The following is a 22,202-nucleotide window of genomic DNA, read 5'->3' as shown; positions in this document are numbered from 1 at the left end:
GTCACACTGTCCTGAGTGGGAGCCCAGACGCGAGCGTATCTTAAGGCTCTTCCAGTGACGTCCAGCCAGGGCTGAGGACAGCTGAAGCGGAGGGTACCCCTACATTCTGTCAGCAGGAACTGCCTAAAATGTGATCCTGCGGCAAGTTACTCCAGCCTGATGGAGAAGCACCCCCAAAGGAAAATGGAAGCCCTACGGAAAGGCAGGCCAGGCCGTTCTGTGGGACCACAATTCACATAAAGTTAATGAGAAGTCTGGAAAAGCTATGTGAACTCTCTCCAGTTCTGTATATGCTTGAAATTTTTCTATAGTAAAAAGCTGAACATTTTTAGGATATACACACATATTCCTAATCGTTAAGAGCCAGTAATCTATTATTTATTAATCTACCTAAAATCACATTGAAATTATGTTAGTATATGGTTCATAAATTCACTCTGCAAGGGTTAAGTTTTGCTGTTCTTTAAAACATCTTTTTTTTTTTTCTACAGGGGCGGACACATCACACTAGCCCCCAGGTCCCACCAGAGGCTGTGTCTTACAAGCAGGAGGCACTGGGTCACTAAATTCTCCACACAGCTCAGCTCCCGAACAGTCTACTGACTGATTCTCCTCCAATGTCTGCCTTTCTCACAAATGTGGATAAATGAACCAGCTGTGTATGGTTACCTCTATGGGAAAGTCCTCCATTTAGGGACTCCCCAGAAGCTCCCGAGAGGAGGGTAAAGTCTGCGGACAACTAAAGCATATGCCATTTTTAAGTGTCTAGAGAAACTAGTGATTTGCACTTTGGTGAATCTGTTTTTGTTCACCAAGCCAAAATTTCTGGTGCATGCAGATGGCACGGAGATATTTACTGAATAAAACAATAAACAGTAGACCAGGCATCTAAAAACTAAGTCGTCTGAAAGTGCTATGAAGAAAGCCTGTGCTATCAGGGTCCCGGGGCAGAGCCCGTCAGCGCAATGATGCGGGCCTCAGGAAACATTCCGCCACGCTGCAGGACTCAACGGCTGGCTGGCGCAAGTGCCCTAAAGGGAACGGTGTCTCTATATACGGCGGACAGCGAGCAGCACTGTCCTCAAACTTTTCTTTAGCAACCCAAAACGAAAAACGTAGATGGTCTGGACAGTCACTTTTATTTAAAACGAAGAGCTTGTACCAAAAGTAGGGTGTGCATGTTTTAAGGTATACACTATATGTATTTGGATGATACACATACTATACTGTAGTGATCTGATGATTTTTAAACTAGGAATTGAGAACATAAACATTTAGTCAATAAACACGGCAAGTAGTAAAAATTCTCTTTACTGCCATTTTGAGTAAGAGACTGATAATTCACACCTGACAATATTAGGTCACGTAAAAACCCTGAAAACCCAAGTTCTAAACTTTTACTGTCCTTTCAAGAAAGAGTTTAAGGTCGGCTTGCTTTCCGTCTACAGCTCAGAAACACCGGTAGCAGGCGTCACAAGCGCCTCTCTGTCTAGGGCTCTCTGAGGCCGCCTGAGACGACACAGCAGCCGCGCCTGGGCCGCACCGTGCTCCTTCCTCCACACGGGCCTCCTCGCCCTGCCTGCATCTCCCCAGCGCAGTGAGCACCCCGACTCCGCCCTCGTGGGGAGCCACAGCAGCGCCTCCAGTCCTCAGGCTGCCCAGGCCATGGAACTGCACTCTTTTTCTTCAGTGTTAATCTGCAATCACAGTCCTGCAATGCTCACGAGAAGGGGAGCCCCACAGGGACACCGGTCACCAAGCAGCCTCAGGACCGAAGAGAGATCGAAGACGATCAGCACAGAGCAGGCAGATGACGAGCACTTAATGAGTCAACGAGGAGCAAGATACAGGGATGTTTCAGGCAGGGGTTATGACAAAAGCCCAACTTTTAGGAAAAACAGCTATCATCTGCTCACACGAGTAAGGGGAAGGCCTGAACAAGCTCTAGAGTTACTTACGTTCACAACGGGGCAGTGTTTTATACCCCCTAGAGCTACAGATGATGGAAGAAACTTCAAAACAGCGATGTCCAAGGCAGTCTAGGTTCTTAATCGCCAGAGTCTTGGTATCATTCACCAGGCTCTGCCCAGGGAGGATGCACAGAGCTGTTTTCTGAATGTCTCCCAGTTGACAACAAGTGCACTTGGGTCTGTTTCCCTCCATCTCCTTCAAAGTAAACACCACTGTTCTCACTGGCCACACACTGAGTGCTACCGGGACTTCCTGTCCTGGTGGGTCCAAAGCATGGACTTCAGACGATCTCGGAGGCAGGAGCTTATGCTTAACATCCAACATAACGATTTTTAGCAGGGCTGGAAACAAAGGGACTGACCATCACTCAGTCATATCATTTTAAGGAAATGAAGGGTTACTGTAATACGCTGCTTTGACTTTTTTCTGAAAATCATGCTGAGGACTCAAGCCTTAAATATAAGTAACAAGTTTTTTTATTTTGTAAGAAAGACAGTGCTTCTTTTCTTCCAATTGAGAGAACAATTATTTTCTTTCAAAACAGCACTACGAAAAGCTCATTCTCAGGGGAATTTCTAAATCCCGGGGTCACTCCCGTCAACACTAGCAGACAGCCACCCTGCGAGTTCCTAGGCTGCAGCCAGAAACGCATGTTCCCACCTATCCTCACACAGAGACACAAGAGAAAAACGGAGACTGTCCAGGACCAACCCAAATGGAGCCCACCCACTGACTTACAAGTCTTCTACAACTCACACACTGAAAAGACATCCCAAAATTGTTAGGGTTCAGTTATGTACATTTAAAGATACTGTCAATTCAAACGAGGACTTTTAGAAACACACTGTCTTAATGTAAGGAAATTACTAGCCGTCTGTGCATGGCAGATTCCAGCCACTCAAAGAAAGGAAATTCACCTTGCAAATGAATTTCTCTAGGGCAGCACGGTTCCGCTTTAAATTCCTTACACACTAGTGTGTTTAGACATGACCTTAAACTTCTTTTACTTCCTCCAGAACAGATAAAGAGAAAAGAAGTGGCCCATCTTAGACCAAACTGGAAATATTTTGCTGGCTTTTTTCCACAAATGATTTATCTTTTAATGAATACTGTAAAAAGTGCCTTTTGAGAGTAGTTTTTCTTAAATATAAGAGGCGCTTCCTGAATTAAGTAAGCTTAAGGAATACTTTTTATCAGCTTCATTGTTATCCAAGAATGAGGTTTGCAGCCACCAACATGAGCAGGACAAATTTACTTATAACAAATGGCTTAAATGTATAGATAAAAACGCCGACTGATACTGTCAGGGCGTCCTGCAGTTTGACAGATCAAATCTTATTTTCATTCTTAAATCCCATGAAGAAGTGATATCACTGACTTGCATTCACTGGTGAGCAAATTGATTAATCCCTCTCTATAGAAATCTCAACTCTTGATTGCACCTATCAGACGTTAAGCAGCATTATTCGAGAGTGACAACACTTGACAAATTCCCCAACCATTTTTCTCAGCCTTTGTGGCCCTGCTAGCTTGTATTAACCCTGATGAAAAATTAATTTTCCTTATCTTCTTCTAAACCCCAAAATCCAAATCTGCCAAACTGGCAACTCTTTCTGTAAAGGTATTATGAAAACCTCTAAAAGATTAATTGCATGTCTTCAGGTGACATTAAATTAATTTCTGTACTCATGACAGACATGTGATACTCCGCGCTGAGAGGACAGATAACATTGTCGGGACACACGGCAGGACGGAGGCTGGGCCCGGGCAGCCTCGTACGCGTCTCCTGCCGATAAGGCCTGCTTCACCGTCACTGCCACGCGGCTCATCTGCAGCCGCAGCCCTCACGAGCAGGGTCCCATTAACTGCAACAATACTGGGTCTAGCCTGTGCTCTTTAGAAAGCTCCCTCGGAATCTGGACAATAAATGATCTGCATGCTACGCAAAGCTTCTCAACACCAAGGCATTTAAGGCTCTATTTTGTCTTTGAGACTACTGTTTAAAGGAGAAGAGAATAGAAATAACGTTGTTCTCCAGGCTCCTGGGTCAATCCCCTCCTTAAACTGCCACAGTATGATACAAGGTGAGAACAATTCACACGTGCAGTGTTCACCTAGTCTCTGCAATAAATTATCCTCATATATGGCAAGCATGCAAAACGTGTAACCAGCAACTTAAACCTAAAACGCTTCCTAATCAGTAATAGGTCTACATCGGCTGAACTGAAACAAAATCCGTTGAGACTAAAGGCACCGCCCAAGGGCTTGGCTTCCTGGAGAAAGGAAAAGGACCCACCGGCAGGCACCCCGACCTCTCTGCAGGGCTCTAGCACAGCGCACTGATGCAAGTGCTCTCGCTCTCAACACTCTACTTTCTGAGACTAGGCACGTTTGGGGAAATCGCTTAAAAGCAAAATTGACTGGCCCTTGGAGAAACAAAGCAAGGTGCTGGGCCGACGAGGCATCTCCAGTTTCCCAGGACGGGCAGTGGAGAAGGACCTCCTTCAGAGCACGGGGCGACATCCCGGTGCAGAAGGCCTGTCTCCCGCTCTTGCCAGCTGCTAGGCATGAGGACAGGGAAGGCACCCAGGTCACTGGAGGAAGCCGATTCCTTTCTGCTGAAGAAGGTGGGTGAGCAAATCCTGATTTCTAATTACAGATGAACTCTTTCTGATTTAACCACTCATCTCACTCGGAAACAGCATATGCATAAAAACACCTATAAATGAACGTGCAGACATTCTGATTCATTAAGACTGACTTCTGTCCTCTAATGAACTACAGTCCACTTTGCCCAAATGAAGAGGTCACGTGTTTAAGAATGATTAAAAGGTCATGTCTCTAGAAGTTATCAGTTCTTCCCACTAAAGTATTTCAAAGTTCTTAAAAATAAGTATTACCATACAGCGGCTTCTCCTCCAAGAAAAGTCTAGAATACACATCTTACCGAACAAGTGACTGTTCAAGACACATGACCCATTCTTCCTCAGGCCTGTGTTTCTGCTTTCCCACCATCTGAACTCACCAGCACCTCTAACAGGGAAATGATCAGGAGACAGAAGAGACCACTCCGCCTACCGGAGAGGGATGGATGGCAGGGAAAGGGGAACTGCGGTCAGCAAGCCGGGAGTCGGGCCGCTCCCCCCGCCCCGTCTGCCCAGGCAGGGCGTCTCCTGGCTCTCTTCCCTGTGTCAGCACGGTTTCCCAAACTCGGCCTCCCAGAAGGGCTTCCTCCCAGAAGGGCTTCCCTGTCACAGGCCTGCTGCAGGCCTGTCCTTGACTGCCTCGTTTCTGACTCACTTCCACCAGACCTGCATTACCCTGGTCCTCTAGAATGTTCTCGGCTCCCAGGTACTGTGCAAAACCATGGCATCAAGTCGGCTTCTGCCAGAAACCAGTGAGGTGTCAGCTGAGCCCTCCTCCTGGTCGGGCAGCTGGCTGCGTGATGCAGTGACACCCACAAGCTCAGCCTTGCCCTGCCTTGGCCTGGGGCTCCCTGAGAACACGTCAGCACCGCCAACTCACCAAACAGATGCATGACATGATCCCACCTTGTAAACGGAGTAGAGGAATGTGGGAGCAGACTGTATATTTCAGCATGAAAAGGCAGCCAGAAGAACTAACAGGGACTCATGGTACTTCTGGCATTACCTCTGCTCACTAGAGAGGACTTCCCTGGTGGCTCCACTGTCAAGCAGACTGCATTTGACCCCCGGGTGGGAAGATCCCCTGGAGGAGGAAGCGGCAACCTACTCTGGCATTCTTGCCTGAGAACCCCATGGACAGAGGAAGGAGCCTGCTACAGTCCACGGGTCACAGAGCGCTGGGACTCCACTGAGCGCGCGCGCGCCCCCCCCACCCCCCCCCCACACACACACACACGGGTCACAGAGAGCTGGGACTCCACTGAGCGCGCGTGCACACACACACACACACATGGGTCACGGAGAGCTGGGACTCCACTGAGCGCGCGCGCGTGCACACACACACACATGGGTCACAGAGAGCTGGGACTCCACTGAGCGCGCGACACACACACACACACACATGGGTCACAGAGAGCTGGGACTCCACTGAGCGCGCGCGTGCACACACACACACACACACACATGGGTCACGGAGAGCTGGGACTCCACTGAGCGCGCGTGCACACACACACACACACACACACACACACATGGGTCACGGAGAGCTGGGACTCCACTGAGCGCGCGCGCGCGCACACACACACACACATGGGTCACAGAGAGCTGGGACTCCACTGAGCGCGCGACACACACACACACACATGGGTCACGGAGAGCTGGGACTCCACTGAGCGCGCGACACACACACACACACACACATGGGTCACGGAGAGCTGGGACTCCACTGAGCGCGCGACACACACACACACACACACATGGGTCACAGAGAGCTGGGACTCCACTGAGCGTGCGTGCACACACACACACACACACATGGGTCACGGAGAGCTGGGACTCCACTGAGCGCGCGCGTGCACACACACACACACACGGGTCACAGAGAGCTGGGACTCCACTGAGCGCGCGCGCGCACACACACACACACACACACACATGGGTCACAGAGAGCTAGGACTCCACTGAGCGCGCGTGCACACACACACACACACACATGGGTCACGGAGAGCTGGGACTCCACTGAGCGCGCGACACACACACACACACACACACACACACACACACATGGGTCACGGAGAGCTGGGACTCCACTGAGCGCGCGCGTGCGCACACACACACACACACAGCAGCAACCTTGCTTGCTAGTGTCATCAACAGATGCTTCTTAAATAACACTGTCCTAAATTAAATTCAGAGACAAAAAATGAACCAAAGAGGAAACCCAGCCTCAGTTAGGAGCACTGACTGGGACACAGCTCTGAGAGAGGGCAGAGGCTGCACCGGGAGCCCAGGCATGTGCGTGTGGGCGGGGCAGAGAGAGAGACGGCACTGCGGGAGCAGCGGCTGGACCGGGCCTCGGGACCACAGGGACGACGGCGCAGGGAGCGGGCGGGAGGCAGCGAGCAGGGCCGCTTCTACCTCTGCCGGTGACTTCTCCTCAGACCAGAGTCCCCAAAGCGTGGACCAACACTGCTCTCTCTAGTAAATCTGGCAAGTGTTATACTAATTTTGCAATGCCTCTTAAATTGAGATTGTATTTTAACAAAAAATGCGTCTACTCCACAACAGAGGACCAGGATTGTACACATTTTACCTCCTCTACCACCTCTAAAGAAAACCTGACAGTAACTTTCGAGGAAGAAGAAATCTACAAATGCAGGGCAACCCCCTGAAGCAAGAGCCCCACACAAGCTGGGACTGTCCACGTGGAGCTCCCTGAGTCTCCCGCCCGGACGGCGGGCTTTCCTGCTCAGGCGCTCAGTGCTCCTCTCCTCCTGAGTGCTCAGCACAACTAAGGGCTCCTCACTTAATCTGCTGGCAAATTCTTAACATTTCATTACCTCAATCAGAATAAAGCAGCTGAATTCCAAATTCGCTTTCACTTTCTTAAAGAACAGCCATGTCTGACTCTTTGCGACCCCATGGACTGTAGCCCGCCAGGCTCCTCTGTCCTTGGAATTTCCCAGGCAAGAAGATGCAGCGGGTCGCCATTTCCTCCTCCAGTAAAGAAGAGTGGAAGAACACATTCTTCCTGCCCTTAACTAAAGGAAAGGCAGTAATACTGAGCATCCCTGAGTAACACAGTAAGTAGCTCAGCACCGGTGCCACTGAGACCCCGGGTCACAGAAGGAACGCAGGCACTGACCAGCACCCTGGGCTGGGCACAGGCACTCGCCTCCCCGTGACACTGAGACCCCGGGTCACACTGGTGCTCACGCAGGCCAGGTGGCCCAATACACACACCTCACAGGTTCCCTGTTTCCCCTAAACTGAAAGACAGAGCTGCAGGTCCAATTAAACTCCTGAATTTCTTCTGGCACATGCTCTTCTTTCTTTTTTCTGGTGTTTAATCACAAATCATGGCCAGGGAGGACTACAGTAAGTTACACTGATAAGTTTGTATTTTTACATATGCTCGGTTAGAACCTGAGGAGCTTTTCTGGACTATGTGCTGGTCATGAACAGTTTTGACGCTCGGAGGAGCGGCGTGCCACAGGGCTTACAGGATCAGTTCCCCGACCAGGGACTGAAGCCGGGCCCTGGGCAGCAAGGGTGGAGTCCTCACCACTGGTCCACCAGGGGACGTCGGCAGCTATGATTTAACAAGATTGCTCTCTCTTGCTTTCTGAGAATTAAATACTTAAAAGTAGCTTTCTGAGAAGTGAGCAAATGGAGAATATTCCTATGTTTTAAGTAATAAAAACAGAACCATTCCATCAAATGAAATTCTTTAAGGTGATTACAATATTCGGGGAGGCACACTAAATTTTAGAAGCAATAGTTGACGATATGTAATACTGTTTAAAAGCAGTGTTAATGTGTTCCTTTTTAAGTCTCACCTAATAAATCCAGACAATAAAATGTAAGTGGGGGAAAACAAAAATTCACAGGGAGATTTCGTGTGCCTCATAACAAAAGGTCTCTCTAAATTTCAAGTTCCCTTCATGATTTCAACCCAAAGTTTTAAATAAAAATCTGACCCACTCTGATTTATACAGAAATGTTCTAAGACACATTTATAGCACAGAGCAAGTCACAGCGCCCTCCACCGGGGTACACCGTCACCCACTTCAGTTCACCGTGCCAGGCTAGTGGCCGGGTGGTCACCCAAACGTACCAGGCCACTCCACACTCACCACTCAGGGTACTCTGCTGTACCTCCAAACACCTCCCAAAATTCTCAGGGCTGGTCGCCACCAACCAGAGTTGGCAAGCGACAGGAAACATGATCCCTCCCTTACTCTAGAAAGCCCCCTAACGATGTTCTGAATCAACCCTGATTACCATATACTCACTGGAAACAGTAGACTATTCTCCCTAACTTAGAACTAAGGAACACATGGGGAAGAGGAGCAGCAAAACAACTGTTATTTTAACAGTAGAAAGCACAAGACTCAGAGGCCTCACTCTACCAGTTAGCAGCTGAGTGGCCCTGGGCAACTAATATAACCTCTCCGACACACAATTTACTTAACTGTAGAAGGGAAATGATAGAGCTAACCTGTGAGGCTGCTGTGAATACATGCTAAGCAGCGACTGTGCTTGGTAAGCAGTGTGCCTGATAATATTTGATAAGCAGTAACCACCACTTTTTATACGGCATAAAATCATGGAGTGTGTTTCTAGACAGGGCCTTAGGAGCATTCTGAAAAGAAAATGGACATTTATAAAGTACCTTCTCTGTGTTGGAAAGGTCCCAAAGAAATAAATAAGAGACCAGCATCCAGCCATGGGCCTCTCTCATCCACAGCCCTGTCATTCTCAGCTCGCCCCGCCCTCAGGTACACACGTGTGCACTCTGCCCTGGTGACAAGGGCCTCAATCCCCATGCTCCACACACAGAACCTCAGGATGGCCAACAACACACACAATGCCTAAGACCGCCCTCCAAGAACGAGAGGGCCGGCTCTGTGAGCTTTCAACCCAGACCACGACCCTGCTCACCTGACTGTGAGAGCCAACATCAGAAAAGACTCTCTGTTACATCCTTCCTGAAAACGCTTCCCACGTCCATAATGCATTAACTCTAACAAAGAGGAACAATACAAAAAGACCAGAGAGTCTCCTTGGATGATCAGTATGAATTAAAATCACTTTAAAGACAATATGATTAATGAAAGGGCAGACTGAAAATCCTAGTCTTAAGACTCAGGCTCTTTCACCTTTTAAAAAATCCAATTTAATAAAATCCAAAGAAAAATTATTTAATTAGAGATAATGAAATATGGAAAATGACAAAAAGAGAAGTTCTCGTTGATTCACCATTGCCTCACAGGTAAAAGCTCACCTAGAGAAACCTAATTTAAGTTGTAATATATTTTCAATTTGTATATCAGAATAAGACTGCCAAGAAAATTCTGTCTTCCTAACAATTCTGTAGATGCATATTTTGACTCTGATCACCACCAACGCATAATTTCTAAACAGCTTTACATACCATGATAGTTCAGTGTCCTGTACGGAGACCAATGAATGCAAAGAATAATTTCATACATTAGATGCCAGTTTAGGTTAAAAAAAAAAAAAGTGAAGGAAATAAAACTCTCTGAAGAGTAAATTTCTGTAGGAAATCTTATAAACAAAACATACACTCTGGTACTAACAGAAGGTGAAGAAGGCCTGGAATCATAGCAAAATACAAGAACATGGACCGGCTGACAATGAGATGCTTTTATTAAACGAGTAATTATAAACCTGAAATGCATAAATACCATTCTCCACAGGTGCAGCACACAAGTCAATCCTCCCAGAGAGGAAGCCCCTGCCAGACCCTCACCGGGGTGGCCAGTTCGGCTCCAGGCGCGCGACACAGCACAGCCCTGGGCATTAACACCTCAGTCCCTGCGAGGGGACAAAGACCAGCAGGGGCAGGAGGAAGAGGGAAAATGATAGGGTACTTGGTTTAGCACTTAAACAGTCTCCTTTTTGCACAATGGGTATGTTCTCTTACAAACAGTTCCTACCCACCAAAACACACACACACACACAACAACAACAACAAAAACCCAGGACATGAGGGAAACACTGTTCTACTCCAGAGATACAAACAAGAGACCACTATCCTCTGAAAAGGCGGAAGTTGCCAATATGGAGGCATTACTGGAATAGAAGCACAAGCTGGAATCAAGACTGCCGGGAGAAATATCAATAACCTCAGATATGAAGATGACACCACCCACATGAAAGAAAGTGAAGAGGAACTAAAGCCTCTTGATGAAAGTCAAAGTGGAGAGTGAAAAAGTTGGCTTAAAGCTCAACATCCAGAAAACGAAGATCATGGCATCTGGTCCCATCACTTCATGGGAAATAGACGGGGAAACAGTGGAAAACACTGTCAGACTTTATTTTTTGGGGCGCCAAAATCACTGCAGATGGTGAATGCAGCAATGAAATTAAAAGACGCTTACTCCTTGGAAGGAAAGTTATGACCAATCTAGATAGCATATTCAAAAGCAGAGACATTACTTTGCCAACAAACATCCGTCTAGTCAAGGCTATGGTTTTTCCTGTGGTCATGTATGGATGTGAGAGTTGGACTGTGAAGAAGGCTGAGCGCCGAAGAATTGATGCTTTTGAACTGGAGATGATGCTTTTGTTGGAGAAGACTCTTGAGAGTCCCTTGGACTGCAAGGAGATCCAACCAGTCCATTCTGAAGGAGATCAGCCCTGGGATTTCTTTGGAAGGAATGACACTAAAGCTGAAACTCCAGTACTTTGGCCACCTCATGCAAAGAGTTGACTCATTGGAAAAGACTCTGATGCTGGGAGGGATTGGGGGCAGGAGGAGAAGGGGACGACAGAGGACGAGATGGCTGGATGGCATCACTGACTCAATGGACGTGAGTCTGAGTGAACTCCGGGAGTTGGTGATGGACAGGGAGGCCTGGCGTGCTGTGATTCATGGGGTCGCAAAGAGTCAGACATGACTGAGCGACTGAAATGAACTGGAATAAAAAAAAATCTTAATTCACAGAACACGTTGGGTAGTTAACTTAAAACTTAAGGATTAAGAAGAGCTAAAAAACCACTTCAACGTTTGGCAGATAACTACCTCCATGTAAAATTCCTCTGTTGTTTTCCTGTGTATTGTAAAATCATACAGCATGATTTCAGAATATGATCTGATATAAAAAACATAGTTTTCCATCAGCGCAAAAGAGCAAAAACTGAAGCAGATAAATTCTTTTGAAGACCAGGCGTTCATCAGTTGAAGACTGCCCGTAACAGCAGAGCCTCACCCTGCACCTCCTAGTCCCCCAGAGCCCAGAGTGCACTGGCCTGCAGGGCACCACCTGACTGCCCGGGCAAAAGGCCTACTCCCAACCTCGGCCCCAGGGCCCATGCTCTGAGTTTATAACTCCAGTAAAAACATGACAAAGACTATGATTAAAACAAGGTCAAAAGCAAGGAGCCACAAAGGCGCTAGAAACTGATGAACACTTGGGTTTTCACCTAAAGATAAAACAATCTGATACAACACAGGCCAGTTACTTATCAACATTCTGAATCACAATGAATGGAGGTGAGAAAAAATAGATTTGGTTTATCAAAAATTTTCTTATGGCATTTGAAATACTTCACATCTTTAGCATACAAACTGAGAAACAAAAGCAATGGACACTCATCTAATTAAAGGGCTAAGGACGAGTTGCCCTTAATTCAGCACAGCAAATGACTCCACACTCCTTCCACTTTGTAGTGGTTCTGCCATCCCCGGAGGGACTGAGAATTTGAGGTCCTTTACTTTTCCTACAGGATTCCCAGGTGGCACTAGAGGTAAAGAACTCACCTGCCAATGCAGGAGACATAAGAGACATGGGTTTGATCCCTGGGTTGGAAAGATCCCCTAGAGGAGGGCATGGCAACCCACTCCGGTAATCTTGTTTGGAGAGTATCATGGACAGAGGAGCCTGGCGGGCTACAGTCCATGGGGTCACAGAGTCGGACATGACTGAAGCGACTAAGCACGCATTTTCCCTACTGTAAATATTTTGTGGTTAACTGATGACAATTAAAGCAAGAGATGGGCGTACCTTCTATAGTAAGTAGAGACTGCACGGCAGGGTTAAGAAAGCACTAGGTGGCTCAGTGGTAAAGAACCCGCCTGCAATGAAGAAGATGCAGGTTTGATCCCTGGGTCAGGAAGATCCCCTGGAGAAGGAAATGACAACCCACTCCAGTACTCTTGCCTGGGAAATTTCATGGACAAAAGAGCCTGGCCAGCTGTACAGTCCATGGGGTCGCAGAGTCAGACACGACTGAGCGACTGAACAACAGCAGCATTCCACGCGGGTTGGCAGGAGGATCTCCTGCAGCAGGGTCTGTCTGCAGCCAGTCTGCTCGGTTTAAGCGCTGGGTTTACCCAGACTGCAAAGCCAGGCTGCTTCGCTATAGACGCTCTAAGATGGGTTCCGAGCTAAGATGAGGCGAGGAGCAACGTGCGCCCCACTTCTGAAGGACACCGCGGGAAGACCCCCGTGATTGCATGCCAGGATCCGGTCGATCCCCTTTCTCCTCAAACGGGGATGGAGGGGTGGAGCAACCAGCCTGAACTGGAAGACAGGAAATGGTGTCTGGGACAAAGCTGCTTAAAAGCAACACAAACTGTCCCCTCCCCACCCACAGGCACCACTGAATCTAAAGCTACACGCAATAAATTACCTGTTTTGTGGTCAAGGAAATTTAATTTTTAAAACAAAATTGAGGATTCTATTATAAATTATCTACAAAAAGAAGTTAAAAATTCTACAAAACTCCTAGAACAGGACTTTAGGAACTGTCACACTGGTTTTCCACTAGCACTCGAGAGACCTGAAGCAGGGGTCCCAGCACTTCGGGGGACAGGGGCTGTGCACGGGACTGCAGAGGGTGACCTGACCCCACCTTCACAGACTCTCTGGGAGCTGGGACACACTCGGAGAAACACAGAGTCCAAGAGGCCCTGGTGACCTCGTCAACTTACCCCGCCTGACAACTTAATCACCCTGACCTTGGAGCTGACGTGTGGCCCGTCTCCACCGCCACTGTTGGCCCGGTGCATGACAGTCCTCTTGGCGCCGGGCTTGGCCTCCGGGGGCCGGCCTTGGAGGGATGCGGCTCGAGCGGCCTGGGAAGGCGGCGGCGGCCCCTCCGCATCGGCAGGCTTTGCCTGCAGGGCTTTGTGCTGAGCTGGACTCTGAGGTACGGTTCTGGCCTGTCTCAGGTGTCTCAGTGGTTTCATCTGCTGTCCTGGATACTGTGTGTGAGCACCAGACGGCACAAAACCCGATGTTTTTGGTGGAACGTTTGCAACGGCCACGTCCTGGTTTTTGACGAGGAGTCTGTTTTTCACATTGGGTCTGACCGGAGGCCCCGGGAAGGGAAGCAGCGGGTTACCGTTGGCGGGCGGCAGGGTGGGCGTCGGCTCGCCGGGCACGGCGGGGGCGGGCGGGGCGCAGAGCTGCTGCTGCTGCTGCTGCTGGGCCAGCCTCTCGAGCAGCTCCTTCTTCCGGGCACCCGCCTGCTGCTGCCGCCGCAGCTCCTTCTGCTTCAGGATCTCTTCTCGCAGGCGCTTCTGCTCCTCTATCTTCAGGCGGTACAACCTCGTTTCTTCATCTTCATCAGGAAACTGAAACCAGAAACACACGTGCTTTACTTTGGAGTACGAGGCGAGCTACGGTTCTAGTCTCTTTCAACAAACTTAAGAAAAGGCACTTTCTAAAAACCCTTTAATTCAGGATCTGAAAGAAACCATTCAAGTCTGCCTATACACTTTAAGTGGAACTCCTTCCCCACGGGAGGGAAAAAAATTTACACAGCTAAAGCTAATTTGGAAAATCTTATCAGAATATTAAAAATGAAATAATGTAAATGTCCACTCATTTACAACTTTAAATCAATTAAACTCTTCATTTACGATATCAAAATGTGTTTGAAATGGAAACTGCAGCGGCAGGGGCCCTGCTGTCACAGGTTTTATCTGGCTCTTCTCTGACGAACCAACAAAAGGTGGGTGTCAATGACCTGAAAGGGCCTGATTAGAACTATTGATTTTTCGTACAGAATTTTCAGTCTGATCTCAAACTCATTTGTCACAGAATAATTGCTCATAATGAACAGCCAAGTCAATCTCTCTGACCTTGAACTCATGCCCTCTCCTCAGAATCACAATGCTGCCAAGTGCAGCACTGGAGTATTGATGGTGTACAAGGGGCGCCGTCACTATGCCAGCCCCAAACCACTCCAAGTCTATCCAAATAATCTTTATAAAGTCCAGTAATTTTCAAAAAAAAAAAAAGCACTCAGAGAGGAAACTTTATTAGAAGTTAAGCATGTTTAAAATTGTAATAATTTTCTTTCTAAAAAATCAGAGATGTCATCACTCACAGACCCTTTACAAGAGAATATAACAGGGTTGACTCTGCCCAGAACCCACTGCTAACAGATAAACCTTACAAGTTTGGGATTAAAGACCAAATTTGTCTGCAGTGCAGGAGACCTGAGTTCAATCCCTGGGCTGGGAAGATCCCCTGGAAAAGGGAATAGCAACCCACTCCAGCATTCTTGCTTGGAGAATCCCAGGGACAGAGGAGCCTGACGGGCTACAGTTCCATGGGGCTGCAAGAATCGGACACGACTGAGCAACTAAACCACCACCATAAGGCTGAAATACCGCTGAAGAGTTGCTGGTGCCCCCAGGGCCCGTGCACTGGACCTACAAGGCACAGAGCCAAAGCCTCATTACCTGCATCTCAGAAGCAATTCTGACCAACTCAGTCATCTAACTTCAAACAGCAAATCTGAAGCTAGAAGAGAGCTACACAGAGCTGCAAGGGACATTAGGGGAAGACAGGAAAACAAATGTTCAAAAAGCCCAAGAGCCAGGTCATCCTGGGGCAACAGTAACAGGTCCAGAAGGCGCACTGTTTGAAAGCAGGACAGTTACCACCTACTCGGATTTTCCCCAAGAAAATCAAAAAACAGTTACAGTATGTTCAAAAATATAGGTAAAAATATTTTGAAATAGACTTGTCCTTTATTATATCATTATCAACTGGGTGAAATTAAGAGAAATCACATTTCACATTTACCTAAGCAAAACAAATAGCAGACTTTAAAAAGCAAAAGAAACAAAAAAACAACCCCCACAAAAAACTGCCCTCCTGGCTCTACCCCACTTGCACTGTGGCCACCGCAAGCCCATGTCACGCACGGAGCGCCCGTCTTCCTCTAGAGAAGACGTCCGCAGAAGCCTGCTGAGCCAGCCACTACGGACGGGGCGGGCAGACTGCCCAACAGCGAGCCTCAAAAGCCACCTTCCTCGCTCACTCAGCCACTGTCACCAGACAGCTGTGTGTGACCTCCCTCTCTGAGCCAAGTCCATTTATACGTGAGTCAGGAACTACCTACATAAACTAAAAGCAAGATAAAACTGTTACCAAAGATTTCTAAATCATCCCAGTCCACTTTGTAAATCTACATTATTTTTTCATATATTGATTTTAAAACCGTAACGTCACCCTTCTTCTAATAATATGTTTTTAAATGTTAGCTCAATATTTTTACTTTATATTTACACCTCTGATTTGGAAGCATTACCTTAACAGCTGCTACAATAATTTATTAGAAGACAATCTAATAAGAAAACACGACTTGCTTGTATTCTTACCTGAGGAAAGTCTTTGTGCCATTACTCTTTTATACATAAAGTCGATTAACATTAAGTTAATACACAATACTTATTTCTTACACTCTATACACTACTATAAAATTAGCATAACTTTCACATACAGGTCTTCTGGCATGTCTCTGACACACACACCCAACAGCATACGTGAAGTAACAGGCCCAGAGCCGCTCTGCTAGCGACGGCAGTGGGCTGCTCAGGGGTGTGCCCTGGCCTGCGCTGCACGGGACAGCCCGGCGTTGTGAAAGCTGCATCGCATGAGACCCTGCCCAGCCTCCGCGTCTGTGATTCTAGGGGGAGCCCAGAGGGAAGCTGCAGGGAAGCACTAGATAAGCACACTCATTACTTGGACAGGAGACCAATGGACGGAAGAGGCTTGTCCCAGGAGTAAGCTAAAAAATGTTACTAATGGAAAGAAATACCCTAAAAGTTTTAAGCTTCATGACTAACACTGCGTTAATACTGAGCCACCTCTAAGCAAAACACAACCAAGCAACCAAAACTGTATCAAATAACATCTCAATTGGAAATCATGTAGAACACTGACGTGCATTTTTATTTATTCTTACCTATTTATACCTACTTAGAAATCAGCAATAATATACACAATTCAAAACAAAGTACGCCCACCCCCGTCTTATTTAAAGGTCCATAGTAAAACTGGTCCTACTTCTGGTAGTTCACAGTGTAAAAGCAGAACAAGTCGCAGGAACGTAAGAGTGTATGTCAGGGGTCAGCTAACTAAGGCCCATGAGCCAAATTCGGCCCAGCACCGACTCTTCACACAAAGTGCTCACAGCACACACCCATGCCCATCCATGCACGACCCGTCTATAACTGCTTCTGTGCTAAACCTACAGAGCTGAGTCATTCTGAGAGACCATCCAGACTATAAAACCTGAAATATTTATCATCTGGGCCTTTTAGAGAAGTAGTCTGCTAAGATTCCTGATATACACAGATTGTGCAACATGTAACTGCAACTGTATAAATACATAAACACAATCTAAGACAGGGCCAGTGAGAATGAAACTATCTTCTACGAATATGGTGGTTAGGCTACAAGGAGAACCAGTGAAAAGAAAGTGAGAAGATTCTGGGAAGAACACACTGGATGCTAAATGTGTTCTAAGCAGGAAAGAAGTACTTACCTCTTACCTAAGAGGTACAGGTTGATTATAAGATCTCCCTGTTTGAGACCAAGTATTACTTTTTAATTAAAAAGAAAAAAAAGCCCCACCTCTGGTTCGGTCTTTGCTTCCTCTTTAGGCTGACCCACAGGGCTAAGCGGCTTGACTCTGCCTTCAGCCTTCCCCTGTGCGTTCCTGGGCCCCACCCCGGGCCTCGAGGGGGGAGACGTGCTCATGATGGGTTTCACTTGAGCCGCAGGTGTGGAGGAGCAGCGACTGGTACTCATCTCTATAACGTGAGACGGCGCGATCGGTAATTCACGCAAATTACTGTTTCTCGGAGCAGTTGGCTGCATTTGCTGCATTGGTCGCTTGGTCACATTCTGAGAAGTAGTGTTCTGTCACAGGAAGAAAGAAATTCTAATCACAACTGGAGACTCGGGAGAAGAAACTGGGCACATGAGATTAATCTGACCGAGTGAGTGACTTCTCTTTTGGGAAGCGGACACTGTCCCGCTGGTAAACCTTTTCTTCCTACATAAATGTCTCTTGCTCTATGTAGCAGCACAGCCTACAGCTAAGCCCTGGGACTGGGAAAGGTACCACAGCGGCCTGCGAACAGCCTCCTCCTTACGGGTATTACACCAGATGACTGCAGTAGCTGCCTTACAGGACTGGGGCATTTTTAACAGAATCAACAGAGCGATCAACTCCTGCATGAGGATCAGCTGGGTTACTGGCACCCCCACGATCAACGGGCCCCTAAATTCCAGTTAGAACAAAGAACGAAGCATTAAGTTAGTGCCCTAAAAAAACTACACTCTGGAGGAGAAAGATGCCCCAAGGTTTCATCGGAGAGGACACTTGTCAGTCATGTTCGTTCTCAGGATTCTCAACAGACCGCACACCTAGAAGAGCGTGCAGATCTGTGAGAGGCCAGCGAGGGAGTACCCAAGGCAGTTCAGCTCAAGGCTGAGGGCATGTCTGCCACTCTGCTTATAAGTCCAGGTTACAAAGCACCTTCTTTCTAGATCTAGAAATTCTTTCCTATTTTTTATATCATTTTAGTCTCAATGTTACTTAAAGAAAAACACAGGTTTGCTTCCCTGGTGGTTCAGACAAGAAAGAATCCACCTGCAATGGAAATGACCCAGGTTCAATCCCTGGGTGGAGAAGATCCCCTGGAGAGGGAAATGGCAACCCACTCCAGTACTCTTGCCCGGAAAATCTCATGGACAGAGGAGCCTGGTGGGCTATAGTCCATGGGGTCACAAAGAGTCGGACACCACTGAGATGACTTAGCATGCGTCCATCTAATGGGGGACAAGACAGTAATGATGACTAATCTTTGAATTTCAAAGCAACATGCATTTTCTAGTCTCTTTCAATGCCTGACAAGCCACACATCTGCTGACAGCACTTGAATCAATGCGGCTTGCCCCCATGATTAAGCTCCATGAAGGCAGGAAATGCGTCTCTTCTGTGCACTGGTCTATTGCCGGGAACTAGAGTAGCACCTGACAACAAAGGATATTCAATAAATTCTTCCTGAATTCACTTACATATGCACTAGTTGCCCGAGGAGTTAGAGATAATCTCAGTAGCAAGTAATAAACCACTGGCAAAGGTAGCATGACTATCACCCAAAAATATTTTCTAAGTTATGCGTCAATCAATAACCTCATCTATCACTACAGAAACAGGCAGACACACCAAAGTCCTGTGCCAGAACAGGCGTCCCCGGAGCCGGCTGAGGACACGGGACACTCACGTGCCGCAGCCCCGGGCGCTGGGGGCACTGCATCCGGCTGCTGCTGGGCTGAGGCTGGGCCGCCGGCATGTGAGGCCTGAACTGGGGCTGAGCCACAGGCATCAGCGGAGGGGGCGGCACGGAGAGGTGGTGGTGGTGCTGCTGCGGCTGGTGCGGAGGCTGGTGCGGCGGGGGCGGCTGCAGCGGGGGCTGCAGCGGCGGCTGGAGCGGGGGCTGCGGCTGCGGCTGCGGCTGCGGCTGGTGCGGCGGGGGCAGCGGGGGGTGCAGCGGCCCCTTCCAGGCCAAAAGAGAAAGAGACGACAGTTTACCACATGTGAACCAGTCACGCTCCAGCGCAGCCACTTCCCTGAAGACCTCAACACCAGAAGGAACTTCAAGTGGCACTAATTTCATTTCATATTGGTTGATGAAGGTGAATAATACCTTAAAGGCAGTAATAAGCCAAAAACTACTATCTGGCATTTTCCATCTGCTCTAAACCGTCAAATTCTGAACTTCCAGGAATGCATCCTGAGGAAATAACTGGGGAGGAAGGAGACACAACCTCAGGGACGCTCTCTGCAACACTGTCTAATCCCCACGCACTGAAAGACGCGGCGCGTGCCTGAGCTGGGGACAGCCAGATAATGCCAACGTCTGCAGCAGTGAAGGAAACGCACCACCGTTAGAGACGGTAACAAGCTACCTGGGGAAAGAGAGCACCATGGGGACGCGAGCGCTATGGGGATGCGAGCACCATGGGGACGCGAGCGCCGAAAAGGCTGAGCCATGTGTCACCCCAGCTGGGCTAACTGTTTCTAGATGGGGGAACCAGGTGAACCCACGCCTGCGGCAGTGAAATACAGGAGTGCTAATCACTGGTCCGCCGGGGAGCTCCCAAATTACAGTTTTTACTATTAGGAAGAAAATGTTTATCTTACTTTACCATCTTAAGAAATAACCGTTTACCTGTTTTTATTTCAGGTACATATTCTATGTGGTTTCTAAACAATTGGTTCAAGCACATCATCGTTACACACCTCAAGAGGAAACTTAAAATACAGGACAAAACGCTCTGGTGAGAGCACACTCCAGCAGCTGATGAAAAAACCACCAGCAGAGGGCACGCTAATCTCTCAAATAAGGAGGCAGCAGCAACCCCTTTTTCCCCACTACACCCTGCAGGAATGTGATCTGACAAAGAACCCAACTTCCTGTTAACCTTCTGAGAATCTTGCAGTGATAAGCAAAGGTATTATCAAAATATGCTGTAATTTTATTAGCAGTATATAGAACATCCTTTACAAAATCTTAATACTGAATTTTTTCATTTCCCCAAAAAATGACAATCACTATCTCCATTTTTCCCATGGTTAAGAAGCAATATTAAGAAAGTTGTCTTTAATCAAGAGTACATTAAGTTTAACGCCCCTGTTCTCTAAACACTCTCCACATCTCAGTAGACTAGAATGAAAAGGTGGAGCTTGTCCTTTGGATTCTGAACCACAAGCCACTCACCTGCAGACTGGGCTGCGTGTGGGTGGGCAGGAAGGGCTGTCCCGGGCCCGGCAGGAAGGGCTGGCGAGGAGGGATGAAGGGCCTCGTGGCCGCAGACCCTGGCTGGCTGAAGTGCAGGAGCCCCACAGGCCCCGGCGGCTGGAGGGCTGGCCTCACGGGCCTCTCTCTGGGGAACACAGGCTGCTGTCCCTGCTGACTGAACGCTGGACCGGGCTGGGTGAACGGCAAGGGGCTGGGCGTGGGCACAGGGTGACCACTGCTGAGGAGCGTGGGAGGAGGTGGCGGTGGGGGGGGACTTCGCTGCTCCAGGAAGAGATGGCTCGGGAACCTCGGCTCACCTGAAACTGAGCGGAGTTGCAACATTACTTACCTCTAGTTAGACAGAACACTCCATAGAAATCAGCTTCACGTACTGTCCTACTAAGAAAAGTTACAAGTGGTGGCTGGGGGTGAATATCTGAAAAGAACTCTAGGTTTGCCTCTGTTTCTAGATCACTTCCTTCGTTTTTTTCTATAGATGACGGCCCCCTTCCTGTGAGGCCTTCACGTTTCAGATGCCACTAGTGCCCGATCACAGCGTCTGAAATGACAGGCAGGCTATGGCGCAGAAACCTGACCCTCTTCACAGAAGCTCCGGCTGGGGGCTGAGCACGGATGAAGCATAAACGTGGCCGGGCACAGGGGCCCACACAGCTCTCTTCCCATCCTCCGCACCCACTTTTACCTCCCAAGAAGAAAGGGTCTCGCTCCTGGGGCGGGGGCGGGGCCCTCCACTGGTCCTGAAGAGGAAGCCGAGGGGGCTGGCTGAAGCTGTTGGGGACGGGGCCAGGCGTGTGCTGCGGGAACTCTGGAGGGCCCTAAAGAACAGCAGGAAAACAGGATAGAAGGCGGGAAAATATGCGGCAATGTTCAGAAAGGTGTATCTGTTTTAAGTTTTACTCTGAAAACATCAAGTAACTGATCTCCTGCAGCCCCACCCCCATCTATATACAACCTCATGTTACAAAATAGGTGTATTTTGTATATCTCTCTCATAATTAAACAGTCAACCATCAAAATGCAACACCTAAAAATTAATTCAATATTTGCACAGTACTACAGAACCAGCAGAATATTTTAAGCTTACTGAAATCCACGCAATTATTGACCTTTTTGCCCATTAATCTGAAAGACTAAATGTCTACTTCCAGCGTTTCTGACATTTATCTTCTCAAACATGCTATTCTTTGCTAGCTTTCTGAAACGACCATAAGCCACAGCTATGAAGTTGCTTTACTTCAAAAGAAGAAAAAGAAATTGAATGTGTACTGTAACAAAAATCAGCCATGTCTGATGAAATAGGAAAATGTGAAAATGTTTAAGAAACCACATTAATACAAAAGAAATACTACAGTCAGATTCCACTGGCTAAAAAATTTTGACCTCTTACAGATTACCATTTTTCAAGAACACATTACTAGTAAAAAATTACAAAAAAAAAAAACCCCTAAAATTACTTACTTCTTTTTCAGCCAGTATTTTAT

At 47.8% G+C, this 22,202-nt stretch overlaps 1 protein-coding gene across 5 annotated transcripts in view; it reads right to left on the bottom strand.

Moving 5' to 3' along the window:
• RBM33 (RNA binding motif protein 33) overlaps positions 1-22,202 on the bottom strand; it is a 108,084-nt gene that overhangs the window by 12,989 nt on the left and 72,893 nt on the right. For all 5 annotated transcript variants that reach the window (XM_055591361.1, XM_055591362.1, XM_055591363.1 and 2 more), the window contains 5 exons: positions 21,404-21,536; positions 20,680-21,023; positions 19,183-19,455; positions 17,522-17,809; positions 13,579-14,223 (listed from right to left, as the gene is read on the bottom strand). In XM_055591361.1, the coding sequence (XP_055447336.1) occupies positions 13,579-14,223; positions 17,522-17,809; positions 19,183-19,455; positions 20,680-21,023; positions 21,404-21,536 (1,683 nt within the window). The remainder of the gene's footprint in view (positions 1-13,578; positions 14,224-17,521; positions 17,810-19,182; positions 19,456-20,679; positions 21,024-21,403; positions 21,537-22,202) is intronic.

The sequence above is a fragment of the Bubalus kerabau genome, chromosome 8, assembly GCF_029407905.1.
Source record: "Bubalus kerabau isolate K-KA32 ecotype Philippines breed swamp buffalo chromosome 8, PCC_UOA_SB_1v2, whole genome shotgun sequence".
NCBI classification, from domain to species: Eukaryota; Metazoa; Chordata; class Mammalia; order Artiodactyla; family Bovidae; genus Bubalus; species Bubalus kerabau.
This window is presented reverse-complemented; position numbering and strand designations above follow the sequence as displayed.